This window comes from Polypterus senegalus, chromosome 9 (genome assembly GCF_016835505.1).
Source record: "Polypterus senegalus isolate Bchr_013 chromosome 9, ASM1683550v1, whole genome shotgun sequence".
Taxonomy (NCBI): Eukaryota; Metazoa; Chordata; class Cladistia; order Polypteriformes; family Polypteridae; genus Polypterus; species Polypterus senegalus.
Genome location: NC_053162.1, coordinates 84,986,030 through 85,006,128, shown reverse-complemented (window position 1 = coordinate 85,006,128; position 20,099 = coordinate 84,986,030). Strand labels below are relative to the sequence as shown.

The 20,099-nt window shown below is 44.7% G+C and overlaps 1 protein-coding gene across 1 annotated transcript in view; it reads left to right on the top strand.

Annotated features, from left to right (window-relative positions):
- The first annotated feature begins 1,026 nt into the window (after positions 1-1,026).
- Positions 1,027-20,099, top strand: part of LOC120535492 (CBY1-interacting BAR domain-containing protein 2-like) — a 36,530-nt gene continuing 17,457 nt past the window's right edge. Inside the window, exons 1-7 of the mRNA XM_039763380.1 lie at positions 1,027-1,093; positions 8,227-8,461; positions 9,045-9,113; positions 9,507-9,608; positions 10,157-10,162; positions 13,576-13,680; positions 16,737-16,850. Of these exons, the coding sequence (XP_039619314.1) occupies positions 1,074-1,093; positions 8,227-8,461; positions 9,045-9,113; positions 9,507-9,608; positions 10,157-10,162; positions 13,576-13,680; positions 16,737-16,850 (651 nt within the window). The 5' untranslated portion in view covers positions 1,027-1,073. The remainder of the gene's footprint in view (positions 1,094-8,226; positions 8,462-9,044; positions 9,114-9,506; positions 9,609-10,156; positions 10,163-13,575; positions 13,681-16,736; positions 16,851-20,099) is intronic.

Below are 20,099 nucleotides of genomic sequence, written 5' to 3'. Positions count from 1 at the left end.
AAAGTAAAACTAACGTTAAATTATCACCCTATTTACAGATGTTTAAAAGTGCAACTGAGCACATGTGTGATGAACCTGTTCTCATCTGTGAAGAGAATGGGACACCAATGGTGGAGCTGACAATTGTAGTGCTTTCTCTGGTGAAAGCCAATCGAGTTGTATGATGATGGGCTATGATCACAGGACCCACTAGATGACATTGGGCACTCATGCCATCCTAATGGAGTCTGTCTGTTTCTGATAGTTTGGTCAGAAACATGTACACCAGTAGCCAGTTGGAGGTCATTTTGTAGGGCTCTGGTAGTGCTTCTCCTGTCCCTCCTCACACAAAGGAGCAGATGCCAAGCATGGTGATAGGTTGATGCCCTTCTACAGCCCTGTCCTTCTCTCCTCATGTAATGGCTTGTCTCCTGGTATCTCCTCCATGCTCCTGAGTCTGTGCTGGGATACACAGACAAACTTCTTGCAATGGCACGTATGGATGTGCCTTCCTGGAGGAAATGGACTAACTGTGCAACCCAAATTGGCTGTAGGTACCATCTCATACTACATTTAGTGATAAGGACACTAGCAAAATGCAAAATTAGAGAAGAATCTGTCAGGAAGGATAAGAAGAGAGCAATTGTCTGTGGCCATCACCTGCAAAGTCATTCTTTTTAGGGGGTTTGTCTTGCTGTTGCCTCTGCAGTGCACCTGTTGTCATTTTCATTTGCACCAAAGCAGTTGAAGCAAACTCACAATCGTTTATGCTTCCTAACTGGACAACTAGCTCAAATGACTTGGTGTTAGACTGTGATGTTTAAGTGTTCAGTAAATTTTTTTGTCCTAAAATGTCCACATGCCCACAGTTCTCTTTGCCCTTTACCCTGCCATGCCCGAGTTTCGATACTGTCTTTTTTCCTGTGATCTCGAGGGCGGGGCGGCCCGTGCTCTCCTGGCGAATGGGCGAGTAGCAGCTGAACTGTTTACATTACCCTAGCAACGCGAACTCGGCGTCGCCCATTCTCAGGTGCTGATAAGGAAAGATCCTCCGTGCACAAGTAGTCACTTCTGTATGCGAACCTCCAGCCAAAATGAATTCTGTCCTCTCCAGGTAAGTTTCGCCTAATTTATGAGTATTAATGCCCGAAAATCTGCTAATATATCAAGAAGTACCATTTAAAATGGTTAGTGACTTTTTTTAACTAAATTCAACCCAAGTTTGTTGACACATCGTGAAATAACTGGAAATTTATAGCGTGCGTTTTCAAGGCTCTCGCGGTCCATTAGTTTGTAGTTCGGGTTGCTTTTTTGACTCCGTAATTTTCCCATTGTAATGATTTTATACAAAGGTGAGTATCTTGCTGCGGTGCGGACTGACGCTCTGCGTTGCCAGGATAACCTCCAGGCCCCCGCTGCCGTGAACGGGATTAAGTACGTTATTGTGCATGTCACGCTATGATGAGTTAGTTTCTTGCGATTGTCTTTTGTAATGCGCACCTTAAATAAAGTATATTGGATAAAATATCTCCACAAAGCTACTCTACGGGGTCAGAAGCCCCCTTTGTGTACTGACCGTTGTTTTTATGACAGACAAGAAACTGTTAATCCTAACAAGTTAACAAATCTGACAGTTTCTTTACATTTCTTCAGTTGTAACTTAATAAAATAAATAGTATATACGATGTTTACAGCTTGCACATTTGTTCGAAAAGACTGTAATCAACGGACGTTAAAAATAGATAACATTAGTAAACATAACAGAATGCATTTGGACTTTTATGGATTGGGTCCCAGAGGATAAAACAAGAGAGCATCTGTCAACTGTCAAGAGTTTTCATTTCCCAGCAAAACTTAACCCCTTGGAAGTTTTCACTTCTTGTTTATTAAACAACATTGAATCACAGTGGATATAACTTGGCTTTGTTGGACACTGATCAACAGAAAAGACACTTTAATGTCAAAGTGAAAACAGATTACTGAAAAACGATCTAAATTAATTACAAACATAAAACACAATATAATTGGCTGCATACTCCCTCTTTAATATGACACAACTAAATGATCACCTGAGCAGCCAGTTGCTTGTATAAACTACATAAATAATCAGATCACCTTTCTAGACTATAATGTAGATGCACATTATCTGGAAGGTTCAGCTTGTAAGGAGTAAATTTCATGGCCTAACCTGCATAATTAAGACAAAAGAAAACACCAAGCTACTCCACGAAAAGTTTATGGAAAAGCACAAGTCAGTAGATGGAGAGAAGATAATATCCGTCACTAGAGCTTGACATTGTGACTTGGGGGCCCAGACAAACTATAAAAATAACCACATTTGAGTCTGAACAGTACTGTTACATGTTTACATCACCTCCCATCTCAAATGTGGTAAACTGTTTATAATATAAATGTACAATATGAAGTAATGCTAACTAAGTTAACACATTCAAATCTTTGACATTTTGAAAAAGTGCACAAATACCATTAACAATATTTTAATGACAGGAAATGTTGCTTTTTTAAAGATTATTTGCCAGTGTGTTGTAGTTGTGACAAAATGAGTAGTTATTTTAACCAGGGCCGTCTTAACGGCATTATAGACCCCCGGGCAAAGCAGTGCATTTGGGGCCTCTACCTACACAACCACTCAGTAAGTTGCAACATGCATTGATTAACATGGGGCCCCTATGCTCATGGGACCCCTGGGCAACGGCCCAGCATACCCATGCGTTAAGGCGGCCCTGATTTTAACAAGTTATAAGATGTATGCCTAAGATTTGGTTGTGTTTGTGAACACGATTTGACAGCCGGAATTTTTCTGTTATTTATTTACTTTATAACTGAGAAAGGTATCACTTTTTTGTTTTTTAAATTGTCACAAGGCCTAGTGTGATGTGTGATGGAGATATGCTAGTCCACAGGGTGTTGTTAGGGCAGAATGAATTATAGTATTCATTGATGCATCCATCCATTTTCTTGACCCACTTATCCAGTGTAGGGGGCAACAGAGCCTGTCCCAGCCAGCAATGGGCGCAGGCAGGAAAAATCCCAGAACATGGTGCCATCCATCCATTTGCAGGGTGAACACACACACATACCGGCCCATTTGGCATCATCAGCCCACCTAACCTGCCTGTCCTTAGACTGTAGGTAAGCGGAGTAAACTTACGCTGATCCACATATAAACTCCACACATGGAGCACCAGGGGCCTGACCTTCAGAGTCCTTAATATGGAGCAGTGTTGCCTCTTCATCATCTTGTGGCATATTCCTTGATTATTATGTGTATTAAATGTGGCCTTTAAAAAAAAAAAAAAAAACTGAGGTAAACCTATCTAGAACAGGCTGGCCACAAAAACCAAATGTTCATGCAAGAAGTTGACTACTGAATTAGGCCACCAGGATAACTACGATAACTCTAAAGAAATTACAAGTTACAATGGCCAGTTGCAACTTTATGAGAGACTGGCAAAGAGAAGGCCACTGTTTAAAAAAAACAAAAAACAACACACATACAGGTCAGCTTAATGAAGGTTATGTGGTCTGATGAGACCAAAGTTGAGCTTTCTGGCCTTCAAACTAAACAAAATTCTTGAATGCTGCACATTATCAAAAAAAGACACTATGTGCACCATGAAGCATGGTGGTGGCAGCATCATGCTGTGACGATGCTTCTCCGGAAGGCTTGTGAGGGTACAATAAATGTCACAAAATATGGAAAAATCCTGAAGGAAAACATGGCGCACCCTGCAAGAAACCTTTACCTTGGGAGACAATTTGTTTTCCAGCAAGGTAATGAGCCCAAGCAAAAAGCCAAAATACACAGAAATGGCTTAAAAACAACAACATTAGTGCTATGGAGTGGCCAAATCAGAGTCCAGAGCTCAATACGATTGAGAGTTTGTGGCTGGACATGAGAAAGGCTACGATCCTCATGCAGCCTTACAGATCTTGAGCAGTTTGGCAAAGAAGAATGGGAAGAATGGCAGTGTCCTGATGTGTAAAGCTGACAGAGACCTGTCCACAAAGACTCAAGGCTGTCATGGCCGGCAATGGCGCATCTACTCGCAGGGCCATCTTAACAGCATCATAGGCCCCTGGGCAAAGTACTGCATTGCAGCCCCCGTTTTGATAGTAAAACAGAAGCATCGTGGGCCCCTGTGCTCCTGGGGCCCTGGCCAGTGCCCATTGTGCCCACATGTTAAGATGGCCCTGCACTGACTTGAAAGAGGTGAATACTTCTGTGGTTAATTATTTTGTGTTTTATATTTGTCATTTTGTAGACCACTTTGCAGAGGCGTGTTTTCATTTTGACATTAAAGAGTCTTCATCTGTTGATCAGTGTGAAAACAAGCCAAATTAAATCTACTGTGATTCAATGTTTTATGATTAAACGTAATATTGTCCAAGGGGGTGAATACTTTATATAGACACTACCTGTATATTAGATTTCCATTTGATCCCTTTGCATTTTAGGAAGCTATATTTCAAAAGAGTGCCATTTAAGATTACATTGTAGCATTTCAAATATACACTGAACTAGACAAAGTATAATCAACAGGAATTATGTGGGGTTGCCTGACATTAATTCTAATTCCTTCAGCCTTATCATTCTCAGAGTGACAGACGATAAACAGACGTCTTTCACTTTATTTATAAAATGACTGCTCTTGAGCAAGGCGATTGCGTATTGCCATTTTGACATGACTGTGCTACATTACCCCTCCTTGAACCGTCACCTTATCGTGGTGGAGGGGTTTGTGTGTCCCAATGATCCTAGGAGCTATGTTGTCCTGGGCTTTATGCCCCTGGTAGGGCCACCCAGGGCAAACTGGTCCTAGATGAGGGATGAGACAAAGAGCGGTTCAACAAACCTCCAATGAAGAATAAAAACTGTGGACGACGTTTTCCCTTGCCCGGACGCGGGTCACCGGGGCACCCCTCTGGAGCCAGGCCTGGAGGTGGGGCTCGATGGCGCCTGGTGGCGGGCCTGCACCCATGGGGCTCGGCGGGCACAGCCGAAGAGGTAACGTGGGTCCGCCTTCCCATGGGCTCACCACCTATGGGAGGGGCCAAGGAGGTCAGGTGCAGTGTGAGTTGGGTGGTGGCCAGAGGCGGGGACCTTGGTGGTCTGATCCTTGGCTACAGAAACTGGCTCTTGGGACGTGGAATGTCACCTCTCTGAAGGGGAAGAGAGCTAGTGCGCAAGGTTGAGAGGTTCCGGCTAGATATAGTCGGACTCGCCTCGACGCACAGCTTGGACTCTGGAACCAATCTCCTTGAGAGGGGCTGGACTCTCTACCACTCTGGAGTTGCCGGTGAGAGGCGCTGAGCAGGTGTGAGCATACTTATTGCCCCCCGACTTGGAGCCTGTGCATTGGGGTTTACCCCGGTGGGCGAGGGTGGCCTCCCTCCGCCTTGGGTGGGGAAGGGTCCTGACTGTTGTTTGTGCGTATCGCGAACAGCAGTTTGGAGTATCCACCCTTTTGGAGTCTCTGGAGGGTGCTAGAGGGCATACCTTCTGGGGATTCCCTCGTTTTGCTGGGAGACTTCAATGCCAATTGAATGACGGCAATGACAGTGAGACCTGGAAGGGCGTGATTGGGAGGAATGGCCCCGATCTGAACCGGCGGTGTTTTGTTATTGGACTTCTGTGCTCATCACGGATTGTCCATAACGAACACCATGTTCAAGCATAAGGGTGTTCATATGTGCACTTGGCACCAGGACACCCTAGGCCTCAGTCAGATGATCGACTTTGTGGTTGTGTCGTCGAATTGTGGCCATATGTCTTGGACACTCGGGTGAAGAGAGGGGCGGAGCTGTCAACTGATCATCACCTGGTGGTGAGTTGGCTTCGATGGTGGGGAAGATGCGGTCAGACCTGGTAGGCCCAAGCGTGTTGTGAGGGTCTGCTGGGAACGGCTGGCAGAGTCCCCTGTCAGAAGTAGCTTCAACTCCCACCTCGGCAGAACTTCAACCACGTCCCGAGGGAGGTGGGGGACATTGAGTACGAATGGGCCATGTTCCGTGCCTCTATTGTTGAGGCGGCTGACGGAGCTGTGGCCGTAAGGTGGTCGGTGCCTGTCGTGGCGGCAATCCACAAACCAGTTGGTGAGGGATGCCGTCAAGCTGAAGAAGGAGTCCTATAGGACCTTTTTGTCCCGTGGGTCTCTAGAGGCAGCTGATAGGTACCAGCAGGCCAAGCGGAATGCGGCTTCAGGTTGTTGCTGAGGCAAAAACTCGGGCATGGGAGGAGTTTGGAGAGGCCATGGAGAGCGACTTTCGGACGGCCGAGGAGATTCTGGTCCACCGTCCGGCGTCTCAGGAGGGAAGCAGTGCAGTGTCAACACCGTATATGGTGGGGATGGTGCGCTGCTGACCTCGACTTCGGATGTTGTGGGTCGGTGGGGGAAGTACTTCGAAGACCTCCTCAATCCCACTAACATGCCTTCCAATGAGGAAGCAGAGCCTGGGGACTCTGAGGTGGGCTCTCCCATCTCTGGGACTGAAGTCACCGAGGTGGTCAAAAAACTCCTTGGTGGCAGGGCCCTGGGGGTGGATGAGATACGCCCGGAGTTCCTTAAGGCTCTTGATGTTGTAGGACTGTCTTGGTTGACACGTCTCTGCAACATCGCATAGACATCGGGAACAGTGCCTCTGGATTGGAAGTTGTCCTGTTTGCTTCAATCAGGCCGTGATCGTCAGCTCTCTCTGGAGCGGTTCGCAGCTGAGTGTGAAGCGGCTGGGATGAGAATCAGCACCTCCAAATCCGAGACCATGGTTCTCAGCCGGAAAAGGGTGGAGTGCCCTCTCAGGGTTGGGGGCGAGATCCTGCCCCAAGTTGAGGAGTTTAAGTATCTCAGGGTCTTGTTCACGAGTGAGGGAAGAATGGATCGTGAGATTGACAGGCGGATCGGTGCAGCATCCGCAATGATGCGGGCTCTGCATCGGTCTGTCGTGGTGAAAAAAGAGCTGAGCCGTAAGGCAAAGCTCTCAATTTACCAGTCAATCTACGTTCCTACCCTCACCTATCATCATGAGCTATGGGATTGCGAATACAAGCGGCTGAAATGAGTTTCCTCTGCAGGGTGTCTGGGCTTTCCCTTAAAGATAGGGTGAGAAGCTCAGTCATCCGGGAGGGGCTCAGAGTAGAGCCGCTGCTCCTCCGCATCGAGAGGAGTCAGATGAGGTGGCTCGGGCATCTGATCAGGATGCCTCCTGGACGCCTCCCTGGTGAGGTGTTCCGGGCACGTCCAACCGGGAGAAGGCCCCGGGGAAGACCCAGGACACGCTGGAGGGACTATGTCTCCCAGCTGTCCTGGGAACGACTTGGGATTCTCCCGGAAGAGCTGGAAGAAGTGGCCGGGGAGAGGGAAGTCTGGGCTTCTCTGCTTAAGCTGCTACCCCCGCTACCCGACCTCGGATAAGCGGAAGAGAATGGATGTGCTACATTACACTACTGAACAGTGCACACAGAAAAGCACTTGCATCTTTAGTTTGTGGCTATGTGATCTATCTTGTCTGAAGGCTTCTGAATTTTTTGGTTATTGTGGAAGATCAGCCCGACTACAGGCAGACACAGCACACCCAATGTCCAAAACATACACAAATATTATTTTGTTCTTTTCAGCACACAGCACAATACACAAATTACCAATCCAATAACTCAGTCCTTTTCCCTTCCTTCTTTACTGCCGCCTCCACTCCTTTATCGCAAGCTCCCTCCTCCCCTACCCGACTCTGGCTCATCGAGTGGAGTGAGGTGACCTCTTTTATACCTGCACCCAGAAGTGCTCCAATTACTCCCCGATCAACTTCCGGCAGCACTTCTGGATGTGGCGGAAGTGCTGCATACCAAGGCTCCAGAAGTGTCCAGGTGCCCCCTGTTGGTGGCTACGGGCCCCCGCAGGGTTGAGCTTCTAAGCTCTAAGCCTGTGGCCCCGATGCAACCCAGGGGGGCTGTCCTCTCATGTCTGCTGTTGACATGTCTTCTCCCCCAGTCCTATCCTCAAAATGGCGTCCCAACCAGGCAAGGCCCCTGGCCATCTGTCACATTATATATCAAGGTGAGTTTGCTCTTATTTTAAATAAAGTTATGATAATGAGAATTCCTTTTTAAATAACCTGAAAAGACATGCCCAAGAAATAGTTAAATGGATTTTCTTCTTATGATGATGCTGCTGCTCAATCAGCTTTATAAATGATTTATCATTTCTTATACTTTCTTTTTTTCCATTTCAGAGATAGCCAAGTGCAAATGATGGAAAGCACAGTCAATAATGCTGACAAGTACCTGGGACAGCTCTGTGTATCGTTAGCTTCCTACACGCGGAAAACAGCGAAATTAAGAGACAAGGGAGACTCGGTAGTTAAGCAGCTCATTGACTTTGCCAACACAGAGAACCCAGAGCTCAGAACAGGCTTGAAGAATTTTGCTGAAGATTTAGCAAAGATACAAGATTATATGCATGCAAAGGTAACAGTGAGCCTTGTGTTGCAAAACTAAAGAGTGGTTGGTAATGGCAGTAGCCTTAAACGTGTCAGCAAAGCTCAGTTCTGTTGAATTTAGTAGTCCCTCTGTCTCACTTGGTTTACTTTTTAAAAATAAGAAAAAAAAGCAGTTTATACCTCTCTTAGATAACAACAAAACCATCAATCCTAAATTCAAGTAGTCTATTGTTGTCTTATTGATATGACAGCCAACATGACATACATAAATTAAATAAGATGTGTTTTTTATGAAGTACATTGAGGTTTTGTTTTTTAATAAATTTCCCTTGATCATGGTTCCAGGAGAGGGGTGACATGTTGCATGTTCATCTGACATGCAAGCAGTGCCAGTACTAAGTTATTTTGTGCCATAGGCCAAGCTTATTAGCACACCAACTGACTATTCGGTAGCTAACCTGTGTGGCTGGGTTTTCGCCCTACGTATGTTCTGCACACTAAGCTAATGTCTAATTTGCCTTAATGGTGGTGCCGGCCCCGCATACAAGTAAGAATTTCACTGTATTTTGTTCTAAAATATCATTTTTTGATACACGTCTTTTTGTTTTCAGGTGGAGAGATTAGAAACCAGAGTTGTCAGACCTCTTAAAACTTACGGAGATATTATCAAACATAAAAAGGTACATTTGGAGTTATAAACTTGTTTTTAATTATATTTGCAGCATATTATCTGGTATTCTTTATTTTACATTAGTTTGACTTTGTTGTACGCCCTTTATTTGTTGCACTTCGGATATAATATTGAATATATTACTGCATTAGTTTTTTTTCACATAATCCTTATAAAAGTGTTTCAAAAACTCCACAATTTATGTGTCATTACTCTGAACTGTTAGCTGTTTATAGAACTACAGCTTTGTTCATTCTTACAGCATACTTTTGATCCTCTGCACAACTAATTTAAGCAATATATTGTAACAATAATAGCAATTAGCATTTTCTGAATTGTTATATTAAGGCTTGAACTGTACAAAATAGTTAATTGGATATTACTTTTCTGCTCCATGTTCCAGGCAGATATAAAGAAGTTCAATTCAGTTCGAAACCGAGAGATCAAAGAACTGGATAAACTGGAGAAGCTCAGACAGAAATACCCGTCGGACAGACAAGGGATTGTATCTTTTATTGAATTGGCTCTTTATACCATTTTTGAAGTTTGGCTTGAGTCAGTTATACGGTTTTAAAATATATTAATAGTCTACAGACAGAGTTTTAGTAATTTCTGCATATTAAACTGTGCAAAGCTTTTGTTGGTGATGTAAGTTAAAGGGATGAACAGTTAACAGCCCATATTGTTAGTGTCATAAATGTCTGTCAGCTATAAATACTCAATTTGTTAACTGAGTAAAGCATACAATCCTAATGATGAAGTGTGTATGGCTTCTCTCATAAAAGTTAATGAAAATGCGATTAGACAGTAATAATACATTAGGTGCATTAACAGAGAACTTCAGGTAGATTGAGATAGATGTGAAATTTTAGGGAGCAACTGTTATTAATTTATATGATTATGTGATTTTAATGCCAGTTTATTTTATTACATAATATTATATTGTGCGGTTGATTTTTGTTAAATTATAATGCAAGTGGTTATGCATTATTTCATATTTAAAATATATTAAAACATGCATTTTCTCTTTTTCCTTAACATGTTGCTTTGCAGTCCCAGGTAAGTGGCCTAAATACAGCACCTGTATCCTTCTTCATGTGCTAGATTTATGGTAAAGTTATTAAATATTACATTAATGTGCCTACATTAAAATAAATTTTAATAATTAAGTGGCCCAGTGTGATTTAGTTTTTCACTCAGGGCTGCCCCGATACTGCCAGAATATGTTCTTGCTCTCAATGAGCCTGTATGCTCAGAAAATGAACAGATGGAAGGTAGTAGGAATTATTCAAAAGAATAACCTTCAAACATCCTTAATGTTAGACCTGAGTATCACTCCGTTTGTGAAAACAATGCTAAAAGTGTTAGTCCCAAATGTAACTCGGGCAATTGTATACACATGTCTTGCATAAGTGTAAGCCCCAAGGACTACTCTGGCTGTAAAAGTGCTAACAGCGTTAGTTCCGAGTGTTACTCAGGCAATGGTACAGGCATGTCTTACATAAACGTCTGGCCCAAATGTTACCCACGCAACAGTGTAGACACATCTTCTCTAAGCCTCATAATGACGTCTTGCAAGAAACGTTTTACCGCAGCCCATGTGTTGCACGCTTTTGACAGTGATACGAGTAATGATGTGAGGAGCCTGTCAGCAGTAATGACAAAGCAAATGTGTCTTTAGGCAGTGAAACTGAAACGGACAGTGAAACAGGAAACCATTCTGATGGATACGAAAGTGATGCTTGATCACGTTTGGGTTTCTGTTGACCCTGCTTCAAATAAACCAGTGCCACCTTTTTTTGATTTTGTGGGGCAGCCAGGAATAAAAGTGAACTTTGACAGCCAAGTTCCACTTATTTGCTTGAACTTAATTCTTGATGATTACATGATGGAAAGAACTGTTGTTAAGACAAACCGTTATGTTGACCAGTATCAGGTAAATGACCATACACCTAAGACGTTTTCCCTTTCAAAGATCTAATACACAAAAGGCATATTTTGACAGTATATACAGCATTAGCATAATTATTATGCATTTCATATTATTATTATTATTATATTTTTTACTTCTGACTTTGTACTTTTAATGTTTTGCATGTTTTTGACAATATATACAGCATCATCATTTTTCATATTACTATTATTATTATTTGTATCATTTGTACCTTTTATACTTCTGACTTTGTATTTTTAATGTTTTTCATGTTTTTTACAGTAGAAAGATTTAATAATTTAGGAGATTTAATAATAATGTCATTTTTAAAGCCAAAAAATGCAATGCTTTTTACACATGTGTTTTTTAGAAAACAATATAATGTTAAGGAGGTTAATTAAGCTTAACACTTTAACAGTGTAATGTAATGTCATACTCTCTGGCTTTCCGAATCCCTAAATTAGACACTTGCATGGGAAAATATTTAGCAATGGATGCATTATGAATCTCCTTAAAGTTATGCTTAACTCTGAAAGAATATGCCAAAAGCATTGATTTTTTTTTTTCAATAACAAAAAAAATGTTATTATAAGTAACAGAAACATGTAAATCCCAAAACATCAACATAATCACAGACAGGAATTCCTAGTGTCCACTACCGTACTAATACAGATTTAGTATACTGGCTTTGTGTGATACGTTTTGTAACAGTCGCCAACACACAAAGACATGGTTCAAACAGATGTAGGGAGATTTTTTCTCTGTTACACAACAGGCTACAATGTCAGTGTCTGACCTGCACGATCGACATGACTCATTGTGTTATTGTAGCCTACTATAGCACAAGACATAGTGACTTCTACATTTCCCCCGACACAAACATTGACAGTTTCTGTAATGTGAACAGTGCTTAGGAGGCAGATGTCTTTATTATCCTTCCACTTGATCACAGTCATTTTGCCCTTTTGCCACACTGCACCACAGTGCAGCTTGGAACATTCACGCGACTGGTGTCATGATGGTTTGCTCATACAGTTCCGTACGCACCAGTTTTCCATTTAAGTAAAATCCCAAGTGATTGAGGTTAGGCATACAAATTGTCCATTTTTATACAGTAACCTTGGTCAATCAAATGGTCTGCTAGTGACAGCACGGATAATGTTGCAACACCATATTGGCTGTACTTGCCATCCCACGTGCTTGTCTCATCTGAGTTCTTGAAGTACCCAGAGCTTGTTTGGCACAGCATATATAACATGACCCCAAATCACGCTCATTTGGATGGAATGTACTGTACTGTGTCCATAACAGACTTTCCTTGTTAACCCATGAGACTTTTGTCAAAACACATGTCACCTCATGCAGGTTCTGCATATTTTTGATGATTCCCTGTACACATCCCACAGTTTGTACAGTTTCTGTGGTGGGTGATGGACTTAATCATAGTCATCATTATTAGTGAAATGCAGGTATTTCATTCATAACTTCACCAAAAATGGGTGCCTGCAACAACAGGTTTATGGACAATACCATCTCTGGACTTGTTTACCCACTACACCATGAAGTATCAGGTCACGGAAAACCACCCACATGCCATCTGCAACAACAGACTACCAGTGACGGCAACAAGAAAATGGTTTACTGTGACTTTTCTAGCATTGATTAGCATAATGGTGCATTTCAGCATCTATTTACTTGTCCAGAGTATCATCGACAAATCGTAAATAGTCCAGATAATAATGATCAACAGACATCTTTAGACCTAGGTTACGTGTAAATGGAGCATCAAAGAGGTGCAGGATTGTCATCAGTAGTATGAAACTGACATCAAATATGAACATCAGTGAAACGTGGCACATAGGAATCTACTGAGCATGCGTCAGTTTCAATGTCCATGTCATTATCTGATGACCAATTCACATCAATTCCAGCAATAGCTCAGCTTCAGTGTGCTATATAACTGCTTTATGGCTTTTATTTTGCCATTGTGTTTTTGGTTAAGTTCCGTCCCACTCATAAATATCGATGAGTTATCATAGAATTACTAATATGGCAGAATGCATAGAAATATTCATGATTTTTTGCAACATGATGTTATTTTATCCACTAGATGACAGAAGAACACTGTCCCTGGTGTTATTCAGGCTTAACAGTGTAGAATTACATTACATGTCACCCCGAGTCTGATTTCGGCTTAACCATATTTATATAGAATTCCAAGCCCAATTCACACTCTGAGGTTAATGAAAAGGAGGTTAATAACTTGAGAAACTATCCCACTTTATTTTCTTGGTGGTTTGTTAGAGTCTAGAACTGTTTAATTTATTATTTTTCAGCATTCATCCATTTTTTATAATCTGCAGTTTAGCCTATTATCAAACATCAGATTAAACACAACTTCATCCTATAAAATACACTAATCCAAGGAATACAAATCTTTGCATTCAAGACCAGATTAGTTTATATAGAATTTGTATCTGCTACAATAAACAAAGTTTGGTTTGTAGTTATATTTGATGGTCTGATTATTCTAAACCAGGCTGAATCCAACGTCCTTAAAGCTACAGTTGATTCAAACCGCACCACACGCCAACTTGAAGAAACTATCAATGATTTCCAGAAGCAAAAACTATCAGACATCAAGGTAAAAAATTTTTCTTTTTCCAAATGAAATTGAATATTCAAATACACTTAGGTTGTTCAATTAGAAAACAATTTAATTTTAACTATATAGATATATAGTAGATAATTAATGATTAAAACACTTCAAATATATGTATTACTTAATTTCATTTATTATTTTAACAGCATTATTAGAGAGTGTAAACGTACAGATGCAAAGATTACAGCCCTTTAGCAGATTTCTTAATTTTACAAAGAATCGGGTGTGGAACGTGACCCGGACACAGAAAGACGGACATCGTTTGTTGCACCCAACACACCCTTTATTTACAATATGTATATTTACAGTTCAGTGCACAACCCAGTGCCTCCAGCACCGATCCCCCAAAGTCCAAGCCTCACAATCCAACTGCCTTTCTGGCCGCCTCCAGTCCTCTCTCCAGCTCCGTCCTTCTTCCACCCGACTTCCGCTACTGAATGAAGGGAGGCAGCCCCTTATATAGGAACCCGGATGGGCTCCAGCTGCTTCCCGGCATTCCTCCGCAGACACGCCCTAGTGTGGCGGAAGTGCCGGCTGCGCACCCGGAAGCCCTCCGGGTGTCCCCTTTCTTCTTCCCCCCAGCACTTCCTGGTCTGGCGGAAGTGCTGGGTTCCAGGTTTCTTCAGGCACTGGGGCGCCGCCTGGCGGTGGCCATGGGCCCCTACAGGGTTGGGCTTCCAAGCCCTCCACCCGTGACCCCCAATACAACCAGGGCAGTCGCCCCCTCGCGGTCTGGAGGAGGTACAAGCACTCCTCCGGTCCTCCTGGGCGTCCCGGCTGGGCTCTACCCCTAGCCGGACGCCACACAGGTTGGTACATGGGGAAACTGGTGTCCTATTAGGATGTTGTTCCATTTGATATTGCTGTCTTAGAAGAATATTAGTGTTCTCAAGATAAGGAAAATTTCTTCTAGAATTGTGACCTTTGCGTATAATGGGGCTGGAGGGTTATGCTCTCATATGCCTCTATTCATAATTTACTTTTAGGAATGTTCTAATTATATCGATAAGAACCTTACCCAGAACAGGGGTATTGGAACCTTCTTGTGGTGCCAGGCCTGTTGAGCTCAGCCTTAAAGAGCTGCATGGAGTCACCACGTGAGCTTACAATCGACAAGGAGCAAGAGTCAGATGACAGGCAAGAGTGGGACAGACCCAGGCATTCCAGACTTGGATGATACAAACTGGCTTTTGGGATATGGGGCTCAACTTCTTTGACAGGAAAGGGTCCAGAACTTGACTGGAAGGTTGAAAAATACCAGCTAATTATATGCAGATTATTGGTTATGGAACCAAATGTCAGAATCAAGGGTAGTCTGTCTGTTGGTTGCCCCAAGAGAGGGGGCCTAAGCAGGTTTTGTGTTAATCACAAGACCCTTCTGGGTACCGTATAATTGGAGTGTATTGTAGTGCAAGTAGATAAGAGGGTTGCCACAATGCAATTCTTAGTTTCAAACAGGAAAACGTTTCAGAGTATCTGGCTTTTTTAGAGATATTGGATTCAATACTCAAAAGGAAACCATCTGCTGCCTCTGTAGTCCTATGGATGGAGATACCTGGAGGTGTATGATTCAGGGTAACAGCTTTTCTGATCTGAATCTAAGTGGTGAATTGTTACTGGATTTTTTCAGTAGCCGAAACAGTTGCACATTTGTGGATGGAGTTTGGTGAAGCTATGAAATATGACTTCAAGACAGCCTCAAATAGCTTCTGGCAAACTTTTTGAGGACTTGGAAAGGTTAGGCTTTCTAGGCTGTTCTCAGCAAGGATGGGGAAACAGTGATCTTGATGGAGATATCATTGAGAAGTAAAGAGAGCACTTTGGGAAGCGTCTAAACTCAATAGATGTGGCAGTGTCAGAAGCTTTGGATTTAGTTGGGCCCATCTCTGTGGCTGTGGGTGCTACAGTGATTAAAAAGCTCCATAATGGAAAAAGCCGCAGGGCTGGATGAGTCCTGATTGGAAATACTGAAAGCATTGGGTATTAGTGGGGAATCATGGCTAATGTATGTCTTTAGTGTTGTGCAGAATCTGGGCATTGAGCCTTGAGGTTTCCAGCATGGTCATCCCTATTTATGAAACGGCAACAAGAGGCTGTCCTTCAATTATCAATTTAGCCTCCAGCCTTTCTGGCAAAGCCTAGTGGGGTACTGGAATAGAACCTATGTCTAATAGCTGAACCTCATGTTCAGGAAGCACACAATGAATGCCATCCTTTCAGTGGAACAACTCTTGATCTTTGCACAAACCTTTGAAGGTTCATGGGGAATTTGCCAGTCCTCTGTATCTTTGCTTGGTGGATTTAGAACAAGCTTATAACTGTGGAACCTGAGGTATCTTTTGGCAGCTTCTGCAAGAGTATGAGGTTGCAGGGCCACTACTGCCTGCCATTCTGTCCCTGTATTTGCAGAGTGGAAGTCGTGTTGACATACAGTAGTTGGTATTAAAATCCATTCAATGTGGTCATTGGATTCTGGTGCATTTCATCTCATTTCCCGGACATTATGGTGTGGGTGAGGTTTGCTGGAGGTCAGCTTTGAGATCTTTAGGGTTGCATCTCTGTTTTATAGCTCTTTTAATTGTAGCTTTATGGCTGAGACATTAGTTTTTTAAACCATAAGTTTATTGGGTAAGTCCTGACCCCCAACTACAGAAATTTACATTAGAATGTAAAGCTTGTTTGGTTGATTAATTTGTAGTTACTAAGCTTGGATAACTGGAGATGATCTACCACACAATGAAGCTCTATATGCTTATTTTAGTATTAATTAGTGATAGTAATCCAAGTAAATGTGATACATCTTTGCTTTTGTTCATTAATCTGTGGAAAGCACTTTGAGTTGCATGTAAATGTACGACAAGGTGCTATATAAATAAAGTTATTATTACTATTATTATTGTCATCATCATCAACAACAAATCTCAATGTCCTATTATTTATATTTATGACATACTATATATCATACAAACTTTGTACTTATGTTCTGCATTTATTTGTGTTGCTTTAGCACTTCAGGTTTCTACTTTTTTTTCTTTTAGAAATTTGTGTCTGAATTTATAACCATTGAAATGTTGTTTCATGCAAAAGTTCTGGAAATCTATTCCACTGCCTTTCAAAACTGGGAAAATCTTGATATTGAGAAAGATTTGCAGGTAAGTGAACTACTAGAATGAATGACAACCAAATTAGAGAATTAGTGAACATCTGTTTGTAAGGGCTTAAACTGAAAAGTATTGTTTAATATATATTAAAGCATTTTATAAGAAATAAAATTACATGTACAGTATATTAGCCATGAAATAAAAAAACTGTGATGTAGATATTGTAAAATTATAAAATACTAGCAAAATACCCGCGCTTCGCAGCGGAGAAGTAGTGTGTTAAAGAAGCAATGAAAAGAAAAGGAAACATTTTGAAATTAACGTAACCTGATTGTCAATGTAATTGTTTTGTCACTGTTGTGAGTGATGAGTGTTGTTGTCATATATATATATATATATATATATATATATATATATATATATATATATATATATATATATATATATATATATATATATATATATATATATATATATATATATATATATATTTACACACACACACATAAACATATATATATATACATATCTATACATATACACATTGTAAACAAGGCGCTTTATAGCGCCCGACCCGGCATAGAATAGGCAGAGGCACGTGTTCACACTCACAAATATTTATTTTTCTTCAGCTGTGTGACACGCCTTCCCCGTGCCACACAGCCCAAACACAGTCCAAAGCACAAACACAAAGAAGCCAAACACAGATCCACACTTTCCTGCTCCACCACTCCTCCCAGGCAACCTCGTCCTCTTCCTCCCGACTCTGGCCTCGATTGCTGGGAGGCAGGCCCTTTTATGCCCCACCGGAAGTGATCCAGGTGCCTGACCAGCTGGTCTTAATTGCACCTCCGGGTGGGGCTGATAAACCGTCCAGTGTGGTGGCTGGATCCCTGCAGCACCCCCTAGCGGCCACCCCATCTCCCAACCGGGCTGCTGTGGTGGACTCCATGTCCCATGGAGCCACGGGGGAGATTGAGGAGGAAACCAGTGCCAGGGAGACTGCCCCCAAGCGCCCCGGGGGAGGTATTGCAAAGTCCATGATGGCTCCCCCGGGACGTATGCATCCGAGGCGTCCCGGCCGGGCATGGGACCCGGCTGTCCGTCACATGGCCCCTCCCTCAGATGAGGCTTGTGGGGCTCATCGGCCTGCCCCCGAGGGCGGTCTTCTCCAGGATGGGGAGTCGGCATTCCTGGTTTCGCGGCTGCGCCTGTAAAACAGAATAAACAGGTCTGGGGCGTTGCCCCGATGTCCCTCGGGACAAGCCCGCCAGACATGGCCACCGCGGCCACAGTCATAACACCGCCGACTCCCTCCAGTACGGCCCCTCTGCATGCGGAAGCAGGCAGGGAACATCTGCCCTTCGCCCCTCCGAGGAGGGCTTGTGACGGTTCCGCCCTCTGCAGTGCAGCCCTCCTTCGCTCCAAGCCGTCAGGCATACACTGCTCTATGTACGGGTTTCCGTTTCCTCTTCCGGTTCCCCTTTTCTTTGGTCGCACTGGCGGTCTGAGTCCCCTATGAGAAAGGAGGGACCCCGCACCGCCGCGTCCCTTTGGACTGCCGCAAGACTGGCGCTAGCGGTCGGGGCGGGGTTGTTTGGCAGCCGGTTTCCACCTGCTGCCTCCCCGCACGCTCGTCCGCCTTGCTGTCAGTCATCACAGCAGCCTCTCGTGTGGTGGGCGGGTCCGCCTGACAGGCAGTACTAAGCAACACTGCTGCCGCGCGTCCCGCCCCCTTTTCTCTGCGGTGCCGGCTTCACTTACCTGCACCGCTCTGTCCTGCCGGTGGGAGGCTGGCCACCCGCCGCCACGAAGCCATTCAGCCAGGGCCCCGCACGGGATACCGAGCTTCTTCTCCAGCCCCTCCTTCGCCTCCGACAGGACCTGAAAAACTTGTAAAAGGGACTGTAGGGCGAGGACAACGGACTTCACCTCCCCTACAGCCCAAGAAACATTAATAGTGGCAGCCGGCGGTGTATTTGGGCTCTCCGTGTCGCCCTCCGCCGACCGCGTGCCAAGAAGACCCTGTGGATCCCCCACAGGCCCCTTCGGTAGTTTGGAGGAGAGGGAAGGGCGTCCGTCATCCCCGCCTGCCGATCCTCCTCGGCGGGTGATTGACACACGTCCCCGTTTACCTGTTTCGCGGAGCCGCTCCTGCCCCACTTGCAGGGGCGCCGCGCTGGGAAGCTCGTCCGGGCTCTCCTCCGCCAGCCGCTGGCTCAAGCCGAGGGGAAGACACAGCTCCGCCTCGCTCACCCCCGAGCTGGCTCCGTCGTCATGCCATGGACACTCGTCCCCCTGCCCGCACCGGGTGCTTCGCCCCTCGGCGTCCAGGAGGTAGGATGACCCGCAGGCGGAAAAACATACCCGCAACTCGTCACCTACCTCCGGTTGCAACCCGTGCGGCGGACTAGCGTGGCGGCGTCTGCCAGTTGGCCTCTGTGTCCGCCCGGCTTTCTTCTTCCCCATGACAAAAGGCGCCTGCAGCAGCTCCTCGGCGGCTTCGGTTGGGTAGTCCCCGCTGACTTGCGTGTGCCTGCTTGCGGCCCCTGCCGCGTGTGCGCGCTTCGCGCTGTACCGCGTGTGCTGGCTTGCGGCTCCTGCCGCGTGTGCGCGCTTCAGTGCGCTGTGCTGTGCAGTCCTGCCCGACTGCTTGCCTGTAGCTGCGTCGGGAGCGCGCTCTCCGACGCCGCTGAGCCGAGAACCGTGCCCAGCGCTGTTGCGCTTCGCTATGCCGGGTCAGCAAGAGTAAAAACCGCAGGTTCCGACCCAAATGGACGGGCCGGGATCCTGCCGACTACGCCAGTGTAAACAAGGCGCTTTATAGCGCCCGACCCGGCATAGAATAGGCAGAGGCACGTGTTCACACTCACAAATATTTATTTTTCTTCAGCTGTGTGACACGCCTTCCCCGTGCCACACAGCCCAAACACAGTCCAAAGCACAAACACAAAGAAGCCAAACACAGATCCACACTTTCCTGCTCCACCACTCCTCCCAGGCAACCTCGTCCTCTTCCTCCCGACTCTGGCCTCGATTGCTGGGAGGCAGGCCCTTTTATGCCCCACCCGGAAGTGATCCAGGTGCCTGACCAGCTGGTCTTAATTGCACCTCCGGGTGGGGCTGATAAACCGTCCAGTGTGGTGGCTGGATCCCTGCAGCACCCCCTAGCGGCCACCCCATCTCCCAACCGGGCTGCTGTGGTATACTCCATGTCCCATGGAGCCACGGGGGAGATTGAGGAGGAAACCAGTGCCAGGGAGACTGCCCCCAAGCGCCCCGGGGGAGGTATTGCAAAGT